We start from the raw sequence: 16,452 nt of genomic DNA, 5'->3' as shown, positions 1-16,452 counted from the left end.
GATGTAACAGGGTCGTAGAGTGCATTTATGAAAAATACTAAAAGAAAACCTATTGGTTTTGCCACGGTGGCATGAAATGCAGCTCAGCACCTCGCTATTTCAAGGTCTTTCCCTCGCTTACAATGTTGTTACGTTTTCCCCTCTTGGTGTCTCACACCACTTATCCCTAAGAGAGGGAGAAAAGCCACACAATGAGGGTAAAAGTGTTCCGTGAACTGTTGCTGGAGTAGAGAGGAAAGTTTTTAATTGGGACTGAACTCTTTGGCAGGTCGTATTTTTGTGGTGAATGCTGCTGTGATGGGAATGCCCTTTCCTGTGCTGTTCAGTTTGACAGAAAAGATGATGACATTTTCAACAGTACGTATGAAGAGCACACTGCGCGCGGCGTCACGTGCTCAAGTTGGATTTTTCTCTGCTTCATTAGTGTTGCACGAGTGGACACGGTCCTGGGGTGTCATGCCAGGCTGCACTTCGAACACTCTAGTCCAAGTTACCAACTTTATTCTGCTCACTGAAAAGTACATTATGTGCAACACTCTTACTCACTACCATTAGGATGAAGGACCCTGTGTAATTGGTGTGCATCAGATATCCAGCATCCATTTTCAAATGATTTCATTTGCAGCGATATGTTCTCTTTGAATCAGTTCAGGTCAGGCTTGTTTGGTTGCTTTCAACTGGTATCGTCTTCTTAAGTCTGTCTGGTTAGCATAATGTAAAGGCCAAGGCCTAGTGCCATAGTTTCACTTGTGCGAGTTGGGAGTTGAAATATTTTTGTTGATGATACTGCTTGTCTGGTGGAGCTGATGTAAAGTGTTTAACTCTATGATTGACAGTGCTCGTGAGCCGTGACTCGTGATTTTATAACAGGAGCTAGGCGCCACATAACATTTGCTCAAGGGCCACAACTGACCCTCAGTCAGGACATTGGGCATGCTGGTACTAAAGGTACACAAGTCTTCGTGGCATTAGGTTTTACATTTTTGTTTAGCTGCCATTACGAGGACAATGTCTGCGAGCTGGAGATCCACTATTACACATCTGTTTAGAACCATTTCCTCTCAGTTTTTGTTTTCCCCAGCTGTGCTACTTAAGTACCATAATGACATCTCACCAAATCTGAAATTACCAACCGTTACACACAGGGCAGTAATTCACATCTGCACATGCTCTGTCTTATCTTTTATTCATGGGTGCTCTGTCTTTGGCCATAAGCGACCCCAGAAGCCTCTCATTCACCCAAATAAACAGGCCGACCAACAACACAATGAATTACTCATGATTCATTAGCAATTAATGGCCCTCGTTCTCTGCTTTCATTTCCAATTAGTACTGCTGAGGGCACTAAATATGTCTGCGGCTAGCGACTGATCCAGCTCTCCGTCATACTATAGTTCATTGTTGCTCAACTGCTCATATGAGGTGTGAAGTGATTCATACCAATCTGGAATTGCTTTGTATCTTTAGGTGCTAAAGTGTATCCTGATGGTCTTTTGTTTCCCGCTCTGTATGTTTGTGTGCACCAGGGCAGCATCGCTCTCTTGGACCGAACATTTCCAAAGTACGGAGCTTGAAGTTGGACAGCAGCATCTGGAGCAATGAGCTGGTCGAGGTTGGTAATCTGAGAGGGAGGCGTCCACGTAAAGTTGCACAGGAGTCTTATTAATATGCTGAGTTTACGTCAGTGAAGTTGGTACCATCTACTCTTATCCCCACTGACATGTTCACCGATCACTTTTGACTTTATTTGCACCTTAACTCCACACAGCCCAATATTAAGAAATGGAGATCTTGGAGTAACCACTGGCGCATTGGTCACTGCCTTTTGATAAATTCAGCTGACCATCCCTGTTCTGCAATCGGCCGAACACAACTCCATCATACAGGCTGACTAACCGTTTACCTCTGTCCTTTGTATTGCAAAGCTCAGCACCGCCACATCTTTCTGGAGCCTCCTTCATTTTAATGTTGTCAGGGCTTTGAGTATTCTGTTCAACAACCTTCGATGAATCATGGCCATTTTGTGGTACTTTATTTAATATAAATGAATATAGCTCGAAAACAGAAAACATCAACCAGTCAAATCCATGTTTTCGGGAAGTGTCCCAGGATTTTGGTTATTACAGAAAATGGATTGTAATACTTTTTTTAATCAAATGTCTAGTGAAGAGTCAGTGAGAAAGCTGATGTTGATTACAGTTTGTGCTACCAGCCGGCGCACCGACATATTAATTATGAAGTTACTACTGAATCTGCATATTGTCAGATTTGAAATACATTGAATCCTTTTGGAAAATAATTGATAAGCACATACCTAGTTTGTGGCTTGTTGATGGTTTAGTTATGTATTCTATGTTTTGTCATTTTCCGATCAAACTAAATGTTTAATAATTTGTCTTGTTTTTGTTTGTTTTAGCTGTTCTTGGAAATAGGAAACGTCAACGCCAACTGTTTCTGGGCCGCCAATCTTCCTGTTGACGAAGAAATTTACAGCGGTGCCTCAGCAGAACAACGCGCCACATTTATCCGCAGGAAGTACCGGGAGAGAAAATACAGAAAAATCTTGGAGGGTTATAATGACTTGGACGAACTCAACCAGGTACACATTAAAAGACACGGAGCTGTTGCTTTATGCACCGCTAACTGCTTACGGCTTACTGGTCTGGAGTCGCAGTGATAAAAGTGAAGCATAGAAGTCAGTATTCTATTTATAGCTGCCAGACAAATTTTCCTGGAACAAAGTTGAGCTGTCAGTTGAAAGTGGGTACCTGCACTTGGCTGCCCTTACTACATCTGTACTCAAACGCCTGGGAACTGGTGTTGCCGCCAGATAAATACTACACCACGGCTTGGTGACCTTACGACAGTGAGAGAAAGTCTGCAGATGTCAAAGGCAACATCTTATCGATCTGCACCATTAGAGAGTTTGCCTTCAGGGACTCACATAAGTAGTTGGGGTTTTTGGCGTCACTAAAAACAGTCTATGTTTTTTGGCTGCATCTTAAAGGATGCAAATGCAGTGTGCATTTAAGCTGACAAACGACTTAGCTTCCACCTGTGTCAGCTGTTATGCAAATGTGTGTTGTTTTCTTACTTGGAAGGAGAAGGAAGGAGAGTGTGTTGAAACCAAAAATAAAAAAATAAAAATCTACAGAGGGTACAGACACATGGTTTTCTGGAAGACCAAGGTGAAGACATTTCAGTCAAGGGTGAGGTGCAAGTTTCATAAAAGTATTTGATCACTGTGTCTGCCTGATAAACACAAAAGGCAAGAAGCAGAGTTGGTGATACTCAAATTTTCATAAGGGGTGACTGAAGGACATGGTTAGAAACCAGTGAATCAGAGGGACATGGAGGCTGAGTGAGGAAGAGGAGAGATACTGTAGGGAGCATGTTTTAAGAATGTTAGAAATGGAAGAACCTGGTAAAAGAAGGAGAGCCTTTTAGGTTTCTGTATCTGATAATGGAGGCCATGTGAGGATAGGGAGGAGATTGGCTTAGGTGGAGGCGGCTGACTTGCTGTAGAAACCCCTGATGGGAAATGCCAAAAGCAGAAGAACTTCTGCTGCCACTGTATGAAAGAACACATAAGATGTGATCATGCAATACACATTTGACTGAAAACCATTGAAGCAAGATGCAGTAGCTCGTGTGGAAAGTCACTTTCTCCCACTGTAAAGCAATGTTCATGAGGGAGGTGAGTTTCTTTCCGAATATCTCAGCTGTGATGTCACTAGAATGCAAATATGTTTTTGACAATATGTGTTCGTGTGGCTCACTCTTGGCTTATCTTGCCAATCCGAGCACAAGCAGAGCTTAGCTCAAGGTTGGCTGTCAGTCAGCTGTCCTAAATAACAGTATCAAAGCAGTAATTGTGAGTCCAGGACTATACTTTACTAATACTGCTTTCATATCCACTTTTTTGGATACTTTTTTTTTGTTCTGATAATTGACTGCTTACCATTACCGATCACAGATACGAGTACCTGATAATACTATACGATAATACTAGTACTTTTTTTTTCTCCACACTTTCCCTGAACAAATATGACACCACTGTCACAAATTCACTTTGAACATTTCACATTTAGCCTGGGATATCTACGTGCAGTAATTGCTGATATATCATATCTAAGATCCTGGTGCTGCATACTGGTTTATCTATATTCTTTTCACGGGGGGTTACATTCCGAGACCTGAAGTGCCATAATGGAAGGAAGTAGCAGTGTAATAACTCTATATAACTACTAATATATTCTGATGGACACCTTCCTTATTGAGCATTTTTTTAAATTAAACACGCCCACGCATCTGAGTCGTTTCTCCCGCAGCGGAGCGGGAGCGTGTCAGTAATCATCTGATCAAAGTTGGTGTCTCAGCAGTCTCGTCGGGGGCAGATGTACAGGGCAATCTCTTTTACAGTAAAATGTGAATAACATCATCTTCACGTTACTTTACACAGGCTGATTTCCTGTCTGAAGGACACCCGTTGCCGTGCGGTGCGCCGTGAAAAATAGAACCATCGCCACCATGACATGCATCCGGGAGTGTATTTGTGATAGGGCAAGTGTGGCATGAGAGCCGCCAACCACCCCATAAAAACCTGCGATGCACTGAATCCACAGAATATAGTGAGTGAACACTACTCCAGTAGGTAACGGGTGCTGTCAAGAAACGAGTAAGGCCAATATCGGAGCATGTACCAATACTGGTACAAGTACCGGGATTGCACTCTCTACTGTAGATAGGAAGGATTTACTATTGTTTCCTATTTTATTGTTGTTATTTAGATATTTTTAACTGCAAATTCGCAATTTATGCCTTGAATGGTATGATTATGATTATTATTTACTTTTGAAGGTTTTTCCAACATCAGAAAAAGAAGATTTGTTAGTTCCCAGAGATTTTGAGATATGATGAGGTGGCTTTACAGGAATCCATGAGTTACCAGCTGCATCATGAATGTGTCAACAGATCACTATTGACTGTTGAATGGCACAGAGCAGAGTGTCGTAAACAAAGTGCCCTAGCCGGCAAACTGTGTTTGTGTGCATGATATGAAGCTTGAAAGAGAGATGAAGCAGGAGGTAGAATTAGCTTCCTTTGTGCCAAATCTACCTTTATAAATGGATCTGACGCATCAGCTCCACATCTATTAGTGTGCTTGTGACTTTCCCACCACCTGACTCCTCATTATTTGTTTGTTTGTGCTAAAATTACAGTCACTCTGCCGAAAATGGGTCACAAGATCAACAAAACTGATGATATATATGGATAAAAAAAACAAGTATTTTTAACATAAACAAGCCTGTCGCGCTTCAGCTTATCGGACACGTCCCATTTCTGTGCCATATTTGATTAAGTTTGAAGTACTGTAAACTATAAGCGGCGACTCCTTTGGGACGAGACTACAAAGTGAATAACACAAGCAATTTGCTTGTTGACATTCAGGAATTTATTTGAAGTCACATAATAGTTTTTTATTAACCCGGAGGTCAAGACCGCCACTAAATCTGCCTTTTTAAGTGTCACTTAGAGTAAAGATGTATAAATATGAAGTGATTTATACCTGACTGCATCAATATATGTCCTTAAATCGTTTTTTATTCTGCTAAGCTGTTGAGTTCTCCGGATGCTCCGTCTGTATTTCATTCCTCTTTTCGCTTCTTATTCCCATGTTTCCCATTAGAAGCTCATATCCCAGTGACCTCCACTGAGTCTCGGCAGGCTGTGTGACCTAGAGAGAAGGGTGTCAAAGGACCTTCTTATATCATTACACACACTCACACACACGCCAAACCCTCCAGTGGTTGTGGTAATTGCTATGACACAGAAGGTCATTTCCAGAGACGGTACAGAATAAGGCCGGGTTGCATGAGACACCATAATCTGACCCAGCGGAGTCTCTTTGCAGATGAGGGAGAAGTCCAGTGTTAATCCTGGTTTTCAACCCGGTTCTCTAGACTGTGAACAGTGCTGGGCATTTTTAAAAAAAACCTTCAGTATAGGTTCCTTTGTGTGGGTGTTTGTATCGACAAATGCCCCGAACTGTGTGTGTTTGCGTGTTTTTGTGTCTCTCGGCCAGGTGTGCGTGCATAGCTTCACAACGCTTTCAGACACAGTCTGTTTGTTTGTGACAGATCGATCCAACATCCTAACTCGGTCCAAGACGGATAAAGGGAAAGGTTGCACACTGCGATTGTGCCATTTGCCACTCGACTCCATTGTTGATCCACTTTGTTGGGGGTCATTGTGCACTGGTCTATTAGAGAGAGATGGCTGGATAAAGGAATCATTGACTCTTTCGTTCCGCAAATATGCTGCAGCTAACGTCTTTAAAGACAGACTCACCGTTGCACTGCTTTGTGTAACTTCATATTGAAGAATGAATTGTTGGGAATTGGAAGAGAATCATGGAATTAATAAGTATGGTTCCTCCCATTTAGGTAAGCGTAGTCAGCAATTGGCTTCTGTTGAAGGTTAGGTTTGGTAAAAATGTGAGCTGTCTGAAATCAAGCCAAACACAAACTCCACACAAAGACTCTTCGAATGGACTAAATCAAATTGTGGCCAGGTGTTCCAGCCAGGTGTTCCAATAAATATATATTCTTGTAGTAGAGATTAATTTAAAGAGTTTGTACAACATTAATTTTTGTACTGACACTTTTTTTTAATCTAATTTAGCTTAAGTAATATGTTGACCTAATAAAAACAACACATTATTTATGCTTTCCTGAATCAAAATCCTTCAATCATCTATTTGTACTTTCACTTTCCACTGTTCCACTGTCCGATCTCAGTGGAGAAGTGCGGTCAATTCAATTATTTTAGGTCACTTTACGTCACACGTTAAATATTTGGACAGTTTGTGTTACATCAACTACATATTTTCAAATAGTATTTTGAATGTCTTTTCTTAATATGCTGAATGGTGTTAAAGTATGTCCCTCTAAGAGAGGCTTGAATCACGTACGTCAACTGAAATGCTAGAAGAACGTAGCAAGGTTTCATTATCAGCTCACGTCCTCCCTCACGTTGACACCAGTGTCGTGTACATGTTAGCGTGAGAGAAAAAAAAAAAGGCAACATACATGGCATGCGCTCCATTTGAACAACATTTTTTATCACATTGTAAAGCTGAATGTTTACACCGCAGGGTTACGGAATGTTGTCTGCCATTGCCAATCTTTTGTAATGCTGAATGCACCACATTATGAATAAATTGCTGTTAAAATGACATCAATATCAATTCCTACTGTAGTTGTTTGCTGACTATCAGGTAAAACCTTTAAATGTCCAACAATAAAACAGGATCTTTGGCCCGTGTAACACTTTCCGACCAATTTCCATAGAAATCAGGTATCATGTTATTTTCAGCAGAGGGGTAAACAAACCTGCCAACCCAGACTAAAATATAACCTTTCTTTGGATCTATGCCAATACTTTAAAGATTTGGAATTCACTTTCCAGTTTTCAGCAGTTAATGCTGCCTTTGAATAATCAAGAAGAACCACATGCAAAGAGAACGGGATGTCCATCACATACGTCTTGCAGTTTACATTTTCATCGCTTTTAAAGCTTGCTTTCATTGAAAATGTTTCCTCCTCTTGTGTTGATATATATTCGGCACAAGAAATGGCTTCACATTTTGACAGTGAAGATGCCTGATCAGCTTCTCTGAGTGGAAGCGGTTCACACACTGAAGATGTGAACATTGATGTTTAGCTTTCATTTGTTTGATTCTTTCAGAAAACGGAAGCAACATACAAAATAGGTAGTTAAATACATTTGGACATGGATATTGCACTCCACTGAAAATGAATCACTTGTGAAAGTGTAGATTACAGTGAACACAAGTGAACCATCAATGTAGACTTCATGTAAGTATGTAGACCTGTATATATAAAATAAAGATGTGGTCTCAATAGAAAATCAGTAATGTGTCATCAGTTATGAGCAGCAAAACAAGCTGTGCAACATTTTCTTGGGTTAGTCCCAGAATATTATAATAATATAGTCATATTGTGATGTCATGTCGTAAATATATACCATGAATTCTGGACTATTAGCCACTACTTTCTTCTTGCCTTTCGACTTATACGATACAGATGATATATAGTTGTTTCTATATATCATCAGGTCATCAAAATATTTCATGAGTTCATAACACAAGTTTGTGAATGTGTTTTAAATCAGAATAGTGGACATTTAACATTTTAATTTAAAGCTCCTCTAATACATTTGACTGGCGAAATGGATTTTCTGATACATTACAGAGTGTATGGGAAACATTTCTCCTTACATTTATTTCACATATTTTTTAAATGAGCAGGAGGGACCACTTCTATTGTTTTAAGCTTTCGCTGAATAAGTATTCTGCAGCAACAGATTTGACTGTAACAATGTTACACATCATTACGCGATAAACAAGGTAACGCTGCGGTTCGGTCGAACTTGAGCAGTGCATGTGGTTAGTAGTATATGTCACTTGGTAGAACTTGCGCATGCGCGTGACCAGCTTCCGGTTCCATCGCCGGAATTTGGCTCAGTTTTGTGAGTGAAAACGTCCTTCATCAGAGGACAAAGCACTATGTCAACATTCTAACAACCAGACATCAGTCAGTTGGGGCAGGTCCAACGTAGGGTTGTCAATGACTAAATCCAACAGCACTGAGACAGTCTAATTAAGACATGTTGGCTTTGGACTGCTCTTGAGCTGCTGGTGATGCGATCGATCCAGAATATGATGCCAAACAACGACGGTCTTGATGAGGTGGTGACGTGTGACAGGCCCAGGGGATAATCAGCCCCTGGTATTTCCTGTTCGATGGTACTTCTAGGCAAGTTTCACGATGGTGGAAATTATTCACGTTCCTCTAGTGACAATTGTGGCATAGCTACTCACCTTAACTCTGTGAAAGAAGGGAGGAATTAAATAATCAAACAAATACGTTCTAGATGGTCCAGACACATTAACACATTGTTTGTCACCCATTGTTGCTTTACGAGGCAAAAGTTAGAGCAGTATCATCTGTTGTGATGGGGAATTGAACTACTGTCGAGCTGAATACTGAAGGCTAGGACTCAAAAAGAAACCCAAACAAACAAAGCTCTCAGTCTCATTGTGGTCGTAAAGATGCACACCTTAGTTTTTGAAGTCTGATGGACAAAAAGAGGATCTAATCTAAATGTCACATTTGTATGTCACTATTATGTTGGTAAGGCACATGACATATTTTTTATTAAAATGTAAATCAGCCCTGAAGATCGACAAAAAACAAAAACATGCAATTTAGTACACTTGATTTAGACCTCGATGCTGTTGCTGTTTACATAAGTAAAACACTTCTCACATACGTCATAATGTTTTGTAACAACTATTCGTATTAATATGAATACTGTATTATTATTATTATTATTATTATTATTATTATACTGTTAGCATGACATTTTCCAGCATCATACGACAGAGTTTGGAATACAGTAGTATGATTTCCCTTCTGACATATAGTGACGTAAAAAAAAATAAAAAAAAAAAGTTGCATATCCATAGGAAATTGATTGTTTTGCTCGTCTTCTTCATGTATGAATTACTGTACAATAAATTGCTATCCAGATGAAAGATAGAACTATGCAATCTACCTGCCATTCGCCGTACACAAACACCTTTTATATATGCATTCCCTGGTTTTACATGTTGTTGGCCTGTTGTGCTGCACAGGCTTCAGGAAGACATGAGCAATTCTAGTTTAAGTGAGGGAGTCACACCTCTGTCTGCCATCAGTTGGATGTGGCCTGTTTGTATTAGGTAAAATGGATAAATGAAATAAAATAAATATAAATAAATAATTATAAATAAATAAAATAAAAACAAAGTGACCTGTCCTGATATTTAGTGTGATGGTTTGTGAGCCTGCATATGTTTGCTCATATATCTATGCTGATGATATATGCAAAGCAGGTCAACACTGGGGGGGACTTGACTGCGGTGTTCTAAATCATGAGAATGGCTAAATAATTCCAGGCCATTGTGAAATACTGACACTATTTGCTTAACATTGTAACAGTGTATGTTAAGAATGATGTTTTGATTGATGCTGAGGAGAGAAAGTAATGCCAAACATTCTCAGTCTCTGTTGATCAGATTTTTCAGTGTAAGACTTATGTTCCCGTTTTGATCAGATCCGCAATCAATCCGTGATTTTATTTCATCATAAATTTATTGTTGTCTTTCAGGTTGGTCTGATCCACACAGATCCTTTCATGTATTTTTCAACCGTGCCTGCCATCATGTCATTGGTTACCACAGCACACCCTCTGTCTTCTTCGGTCTGTGATGCTCATTTGTGTTCCTCTGACACAAGTGTGTGCCTCTCTGTTTGACTTTGTGCTCGGAACCAAAAGATCAGAAAGAATAGGTCACCTCATCAAAGAAAAACAACACATGACAGAGACGCACATTTTTGACATTCTAGCCGTCAGCTGGTCATGATGTGTGTTAGTCCACTCATGCACAATGATGTGCGCTGGATCACATTTAAAGCTCCTGAAAAAGCAAAAATGGAGCCCTGGTTTTTGAAAACGCCCAGGTCTAGATTGCTGGTGGAAGTGTCAAGGATTAGCCTGGATAATATCCTGTGTGTGTCTGCAAGCCTGAGCGCGTGCCTTCTCGTATTCGCAGCTCCAGCAGTGTATAGATTAACAAACAAATGAGATGTTGTGGCAAGAATGTAATAACCATAGGAGGTCCATGCCAATTGACGATTTGTTCCCCGTCTTTGCCCATTTAAAATATTATGTCTTCTGTTGGGGATGTGAAAATTACACATTTTCACATCAGAATAATTGGGTTGTAAAAGTACACAATCTGCCGCCGTCAAACTTTTATCATTTATTTGTTTTCATGCCTCAATACCCGCTAATCTGCTCTCGGGTATGAATAGTTTCATTACACTTAAAATGGCCCATTTGTCCTGCTCTTATTTGCCGTGCAACTTTTCACAGGGATTAAAGCTATAATGACTCCCATCGGGAGTATTAAAGTTTGATCTTATTTTAACTTCCCTTTGGAGATCAGCGGCCATGGCGCTTTACTCAAATTTTATATGGTCTTTGCGACGTCGTTTTATTGACTCTTGGTCCTCTATCAAGCGGCGTACAAAGACTGTCCGCCAATCCATTTTGAGGGGGAGGTTTTATTTCCATGATTTTCACAGTCACTTTCCGAGAATCTTCACTGATTTACCCACCGAAAGCTTCTCAGAATTGCAGCAAGCTTCAGTTTCCCGGCTGTTTATTACTCTTGCTATACAGCAGACATGAAGGGACGGGAAGACTTGCATAAATAAGATTTGCTGCTCTGAACTCTATCAGCCTTATGAATCTGATTTACAGCCGTGTCAAAATGACAAATAGAGCCTTATCTCGCACCTGCATTATTGAAGAGTGGTCCTCCAGGGAGCCACGGTGGACCTATGGTGGTCCCGGCTCTGTGCAGATCCTCATTTGTATCTTCACATACCTTGTTAATGTCTTTGCAGGCTCTTTGTGCAGCTGTGGTCACGGCCGATGTTCTGCAGACCATGGCGCTGGTGTTCAGCGGGGCAGATGTTATGTGTGCCACCGGGGATCCCACCTGCTCCACCCCGTACCTCTTGGCCCAGCGTGCTGGACAAAAGCTGCAAATGGAGTTTCTGCACCAAAATAAGTTATGTGGTAGGTAGGATGCACACATTCTTCTCCCGAGTGTCAATGTCTTTCTGGATGTTGTCGGTCACAATCACAAATCATGTCCAAATTTTGGTGAGACTCAGATCTACTGGATCTTTAAACACGTCACCTTTTGGTCATCTCGACGATGTCCTTTGCGTTATCTGTTTCCTTGCCGCTCTGTTCTTAACTCCACTCTGCACCATAAAGCAGCTTGTGGCGCTTTGGTTTTAACCTCTTTTCAACTCATTCCTGTAAATTGTTGCCATAATTTGTCCACAGTCTAATCCCTCTTCTACACCTCCCGGAAAACTTTGGCTACCCGTGTTATCTATCTATCACTAATCTATTGCTCTATCACTTTCTATTACTGAACGCGTAGCCTTTGATTATGGCTGGGCACCAGGAGCGTCACTTTGTTTTGAGACAAGACTGACACTGACAGTGTAACATATATTAAAATCAAATGACACATTTTAAGGCGCTGGATATCAATGGAGTTGCAACAGTTTCTACAAATATTTAACCTTAATTTATCTTCCTCCAACCGATTGATAATGTTATTTCTCCCTTTATTCATCTGACTAGCGCGTTGTCTCTGCACTAGCAGCGAAATACTTATTTATTTATTTATTTTTTATAGCCCAGCTCTGCCTTTGAATATGAATGGTTTCTAGCTTAAAAAGCATGGGCGTACAGCCTGTCACTTTTGGACAAGTCAAAAGGCTGGAATGATTTCTATAGCTGTGTCCATCACTTTAGAGAAGTTTGACAGTGTTACATTAGAAGTTGAGATCAGCTGGGAAAATAAAGTGTTCACCCACTTTAATAAGGCTGCTCACAATGGCCCCTGCTGTGTTGCCCTGTGACGACTACACCGCAGGGTTGTGTTGGTACAGAGCTATTGTCTGGCTGACTGTTTTATTTTTTGTATGTTTTTCTCTCTTCCACACAAAGCTGATGATGAGAGTATGTTGAATTAAAAAAAGCAAGAGACCGTTCGCTGTGGGTCGGGGGAGAGCTTTCTTTGCGACTGCAATTTTACATAATGTATGAGCTGCATCTGTGCACTCGTGCCGGAGCAGAGCCTGTCTGGGACGCCTAATAAGCATGGGTAACCTGGTCGTCACGGTAACAACCATTACTTGGACAGACGTGCATTGGGACCGAAATACCTATTTTTATTTTACTCATTTTTTTTCTGTCCTGAATTGTGTCGGAAGAATTCTCAGCATGCTCATTATGTGTCTGGAAGTGGGCAAATGGACAACTGTGATGACAGCATGTTCTTGTTGTCCCCTGTGTCCTGACAAACCTGACCATAAATGGCTCTGGTGAAATTAATTTATTTTAGGAGTCAAACTGTGAAAAGTGTGGCAGGCAGTTATTGGTCTTAGGCATAGCAACTTATGGAAAAAAATAATAAATAAATAAAAACTCATGTCATCAAGGGAGTACCCACAGTAACAGGCAATTTCTTGTGTTAATATAAAAAAATAAAGTTCATGTCATCGGAAAGAATTAAATATGATATACAGTGGTACCTCGGTTCTCGACTACAATCCGTTCCAGACGGCCGTTCCAGAACCAATTTGTTCGAAATACGAATTGCTTTTTCCCATTACAATTATTGGAAAATGAAATAATGCGTTCCAAGCCTTAAAATAGGCTTTTGTAGGAGTGAATGTAGAGTGTCTGCTGCAGGTGCGCTGTTCGTCTATGTGTGTGGCCGCTGCATGTGGGAGGGGTTGCCGAGTGAGTGACGTCTCTCCAGAAGTGAAGAGGTGCCCGGTGCGTGTCCAGCTCTGAATGTGCGCTTCTGTGCAGTTTGGCTGTGACAAAGTCATAAACCAAGTAACGCTCTGTCCCAGACTCGCCTCATCCCTGTCTGAGCTCCAGCCCACAACAGGACATCAAACCCCGGAGTGTGCGCTCCAGCCTCAGAGGTGTCCCACCTCCTGAGACCCCTATGAGCACCTCCCCTGTGAGGTTTTACACCTCAATATGAAGAAGAAACAGTCAGTAAATGTAGCTAACGGAACACGTCTGCATACAGAGGCTGTGTTATACACAATAACAAAGCACGTCATGGGTCATCTGATCGGTCCGCGCACGTTATGTTTTTTCCGGCTTTTTGCGGGGACGTTCGAGTTCTAGATTTTTGTTCAAAATCCGAAGCTAATTTTTGTTCAAATTCCAATTTGTTCGAAGTCCGAGATGTTCGAAAACCGAGGTACCACTGTACATCTTATTAATGTGACCATTGATGTGAGGAATCGTGTGATACAGTCACTGAAAATATGATCATCAGAAATGATAAAGAGTTTGTGTCAATAGTTTTGCTGAACTCCACCACTGTTGCCGATTGAGCACCAACCTCTAGTCTGCGGTTGATACTGTGGTAGTACTAACCTTCAGGCTGGGATATGTGGCTATGTCGTCATCATTTTCAAGTAGTTGTAACTCAAATGTCTCCAAAGATGGAGACCAAGTTTCAAGTATTTGTTGAGCCACTGACTGGTAACACTGTATTTGTGTGGACGAAAGGCCTAACTGAAACGCAACTTGTGCAGATACAACCAACTGTGTGGACAGGGATTAAGGCTCAACTCACAAAACACTGAATTCTGTCTTTGGCATTGGGTGACACAATGTTGTATCACACAAAGCTGCAGGAATTTTCCTCTTTTTTTGCGGGGGACTCCTGTGAGTTAAAATACTTTTCAATTGAAAAGAAATTGAACTTTTTAATTCCTTGGGCCCAGTGTGCTGTCTGGCAGAAACTTGGAACAATTGGATACCCGTAAGACTCCGTCCCTGCTGACGAAGGAAAGAAAGAGGCCAGAATGAACGAGGGGGACATCCAAACCTTGAACACAACACCAAGCTTAAAGTCATGCCAGAGATTAAAGATACTTCTGCCCTTGGTTAAATTCCTGGTCATCGTTAGCCACAGTTATTTTGGCATGGTTTACCAAAGTTTTGGCAGTGGGCTTTGACCAGCTATTGTGTATTTCTGACTGACTGAGCCTAGTCAACAAAGATGCACATAGATGCTGTTGTTTTCAGAGAGAAACAAGGACAAGAGGCAGGTTTTCTCTTTTGTAGTATCATTCAGGACTCATCCAGGATTTAAGATGTGTGGTTACTCTGCCATTGGAGCAGCTACACGTCACCAAAGTTTGCATGGAATTTACGCATCATCTGGCACATAATTTATATTGGTAGTGTAAAAGACAGTTGATTCCTCAGGAATTTCTTTTTTTTTTTTACTTCTGTCAGTGGACTTTGGCTCATGATAACTTTATGAAACTCAATTGTGTTTGCTTCCAGGAATTCCAACAAAGCATCTTCAATCTTGGACACCCTACCTCTACTAAAAGACTAATCTGCTGAGAGTGTTTTGGCCTTTGACATGTAAGCCCAATAGCAGCAAAGCAAAAAAAAAAAAAAAAAAAAAAAAAAAAAAAAAAAAAAACATATTCTGCCGACCATCACGATAATAAGTGCTTGGACTTTCACTGGTGGAAAGTTGGACATAAATTCAACGTCTCATCCTTTTCACACTGTGACTCAGCTAGTCTGTATACATAAACACTGGGGTACCCCCTGGGTCCTGTATAAGACAATGCAGTTCTCCTGCCTCTCTAAAATGTCATCTCGTCACCGCAGCTCATTTGCATTCACTGTTTCATGATATGAGAACCACTTCATTAGCTCCCTTTCTGTGTGGCTACATGTATGCAGGCCTCAATGGACCTCGATCTCCAACCCACACCTGCTCCACCCAAAACACCGTGGGACGGCAGAAGCGTGTTGATTTGCATATCCTTATCCCGGACTCTATTAAGAAAAAGCTGAGGGGCCACACTTGGGGCCACTGTTCCCTCGTATTTCCTAAGTCCCAGTGGGCGTCTTCAATGATGGCACCATCCCTTATTATCAGATGCTACCGCTGCGCTGCTTCCTTTAGGGCTCTCTATCATTTTTTATGTATGACTTGTTCCCTGGTGTTGAGCACAGGAGAGAACCTGCCTCCATTACTGGGTTTGTTTAAAGTTGGTACTTTATGAGTAATGAATATTATTTGCTCTCAATTACGATCTAACTAGACCTTGAAAATATTTGCAGGTTTTTTTTCAATTGTCGCGTCTGTTGGCGGTTTGAGACAAAAAATATGGATTCTCACTCTTCAGTTACAAATGAAAGGATGGAGTTATAGAACAAAATTCATCCATGTAATCACCTTATTGCAGTAACAATGTCATACTACACCACAAAAGAAAACAATGGATTGGATTAATAGTAGGCGATTTGAAGATTGCAAGAGTCTCAGAATTTGTTGCATAAAAACAAAATTCAAATCATACACCAAACCATTAAGCGTGACACGACACACAACACTGGTGCAGGAAATACTGGAAGAGCAGACATGCAGCGAAGTAATAATGAAAGCAGTGGAGTAAAATGGAATGTAGTGTGACGACAATGTAAGTGGACGAAAATAAAATTCCCATCCAGAAGTTATATAGCGAGTTGCTATTGTTGATGAGGGATAAAATTGGTATTGGCTGGTGTTTTCGTTGTCTCATTGATTGAACACAAGTTTTTTAAAAACATTTTTAGTTCCTGAGTTTAGATGAATGATGATGAATGATTTCAGATTGAGGTTTTGTTAAGCTGGAGCAATGTGCCTTGGAATGGGAGGCATCTTTGTCTCGAAATTTGAACAATTTATGACAG

At 40.9% G+C, this 16,452-nt stretch overlaps 1 protein-coding gene across 5 annotated transcripts in view; it reads left to right on the top strand.

Annotated features, from left to right (window-relative positions):
• The window catches only part of arap2 (ArfGAP with RhoGAP domain, ankyrin repeat and PH domain 2), a 125,916-nt gene that overhangs the window by 57,664 nt on the left and 51,800 nt on the right, over positions 1–16,452 (top strand). For all 5 annotated transcript variants that reach the window (XR_008414182.1, XM_053859945.1, XM_053859941.1 and 2 more), the window contains exons 12-14: positions 1,527–1,612; positions 2,417–2,599; positions 11,541–11,715. Coding sequence is in view for 4 of the 5 variants with exons in the window: in XM_053859945.1 (XP_053715920.1) it covers positions 1,527–1,612; positions 2,417–2,599; positions 11,541–11,715 (444 nt within the window). In the remaining variant the exon portion in view is untranslated. The remainder of the gene's footprint in view (positions 1–1,526; positions 1,613–2,416; positions 2,600–11,540; positions 11,716–16,452) is intronic.

Source organism: Synchiropus splendidus, chromosome 3, assembly GCF_027744825.2.
Source record: "Synchiropus splendidus isolate RoL2022-P1 chromosome 3, RoL_Sspl_1.0, whole genome shotgun sequence".
Taxonomy (NCBI): domain Eukaryota; kingdom Metazoa; phylum Chordata; class Actinopteri; order Syngnathiformes; family Callionymidae; genus Synchiropus; species Synchiropus splendidus.
The sequence above is the reverse complement of the archived record's forward strand: the minus strand, read 5'-3'. Positions and strand labels throughout refer to the sequence as shown.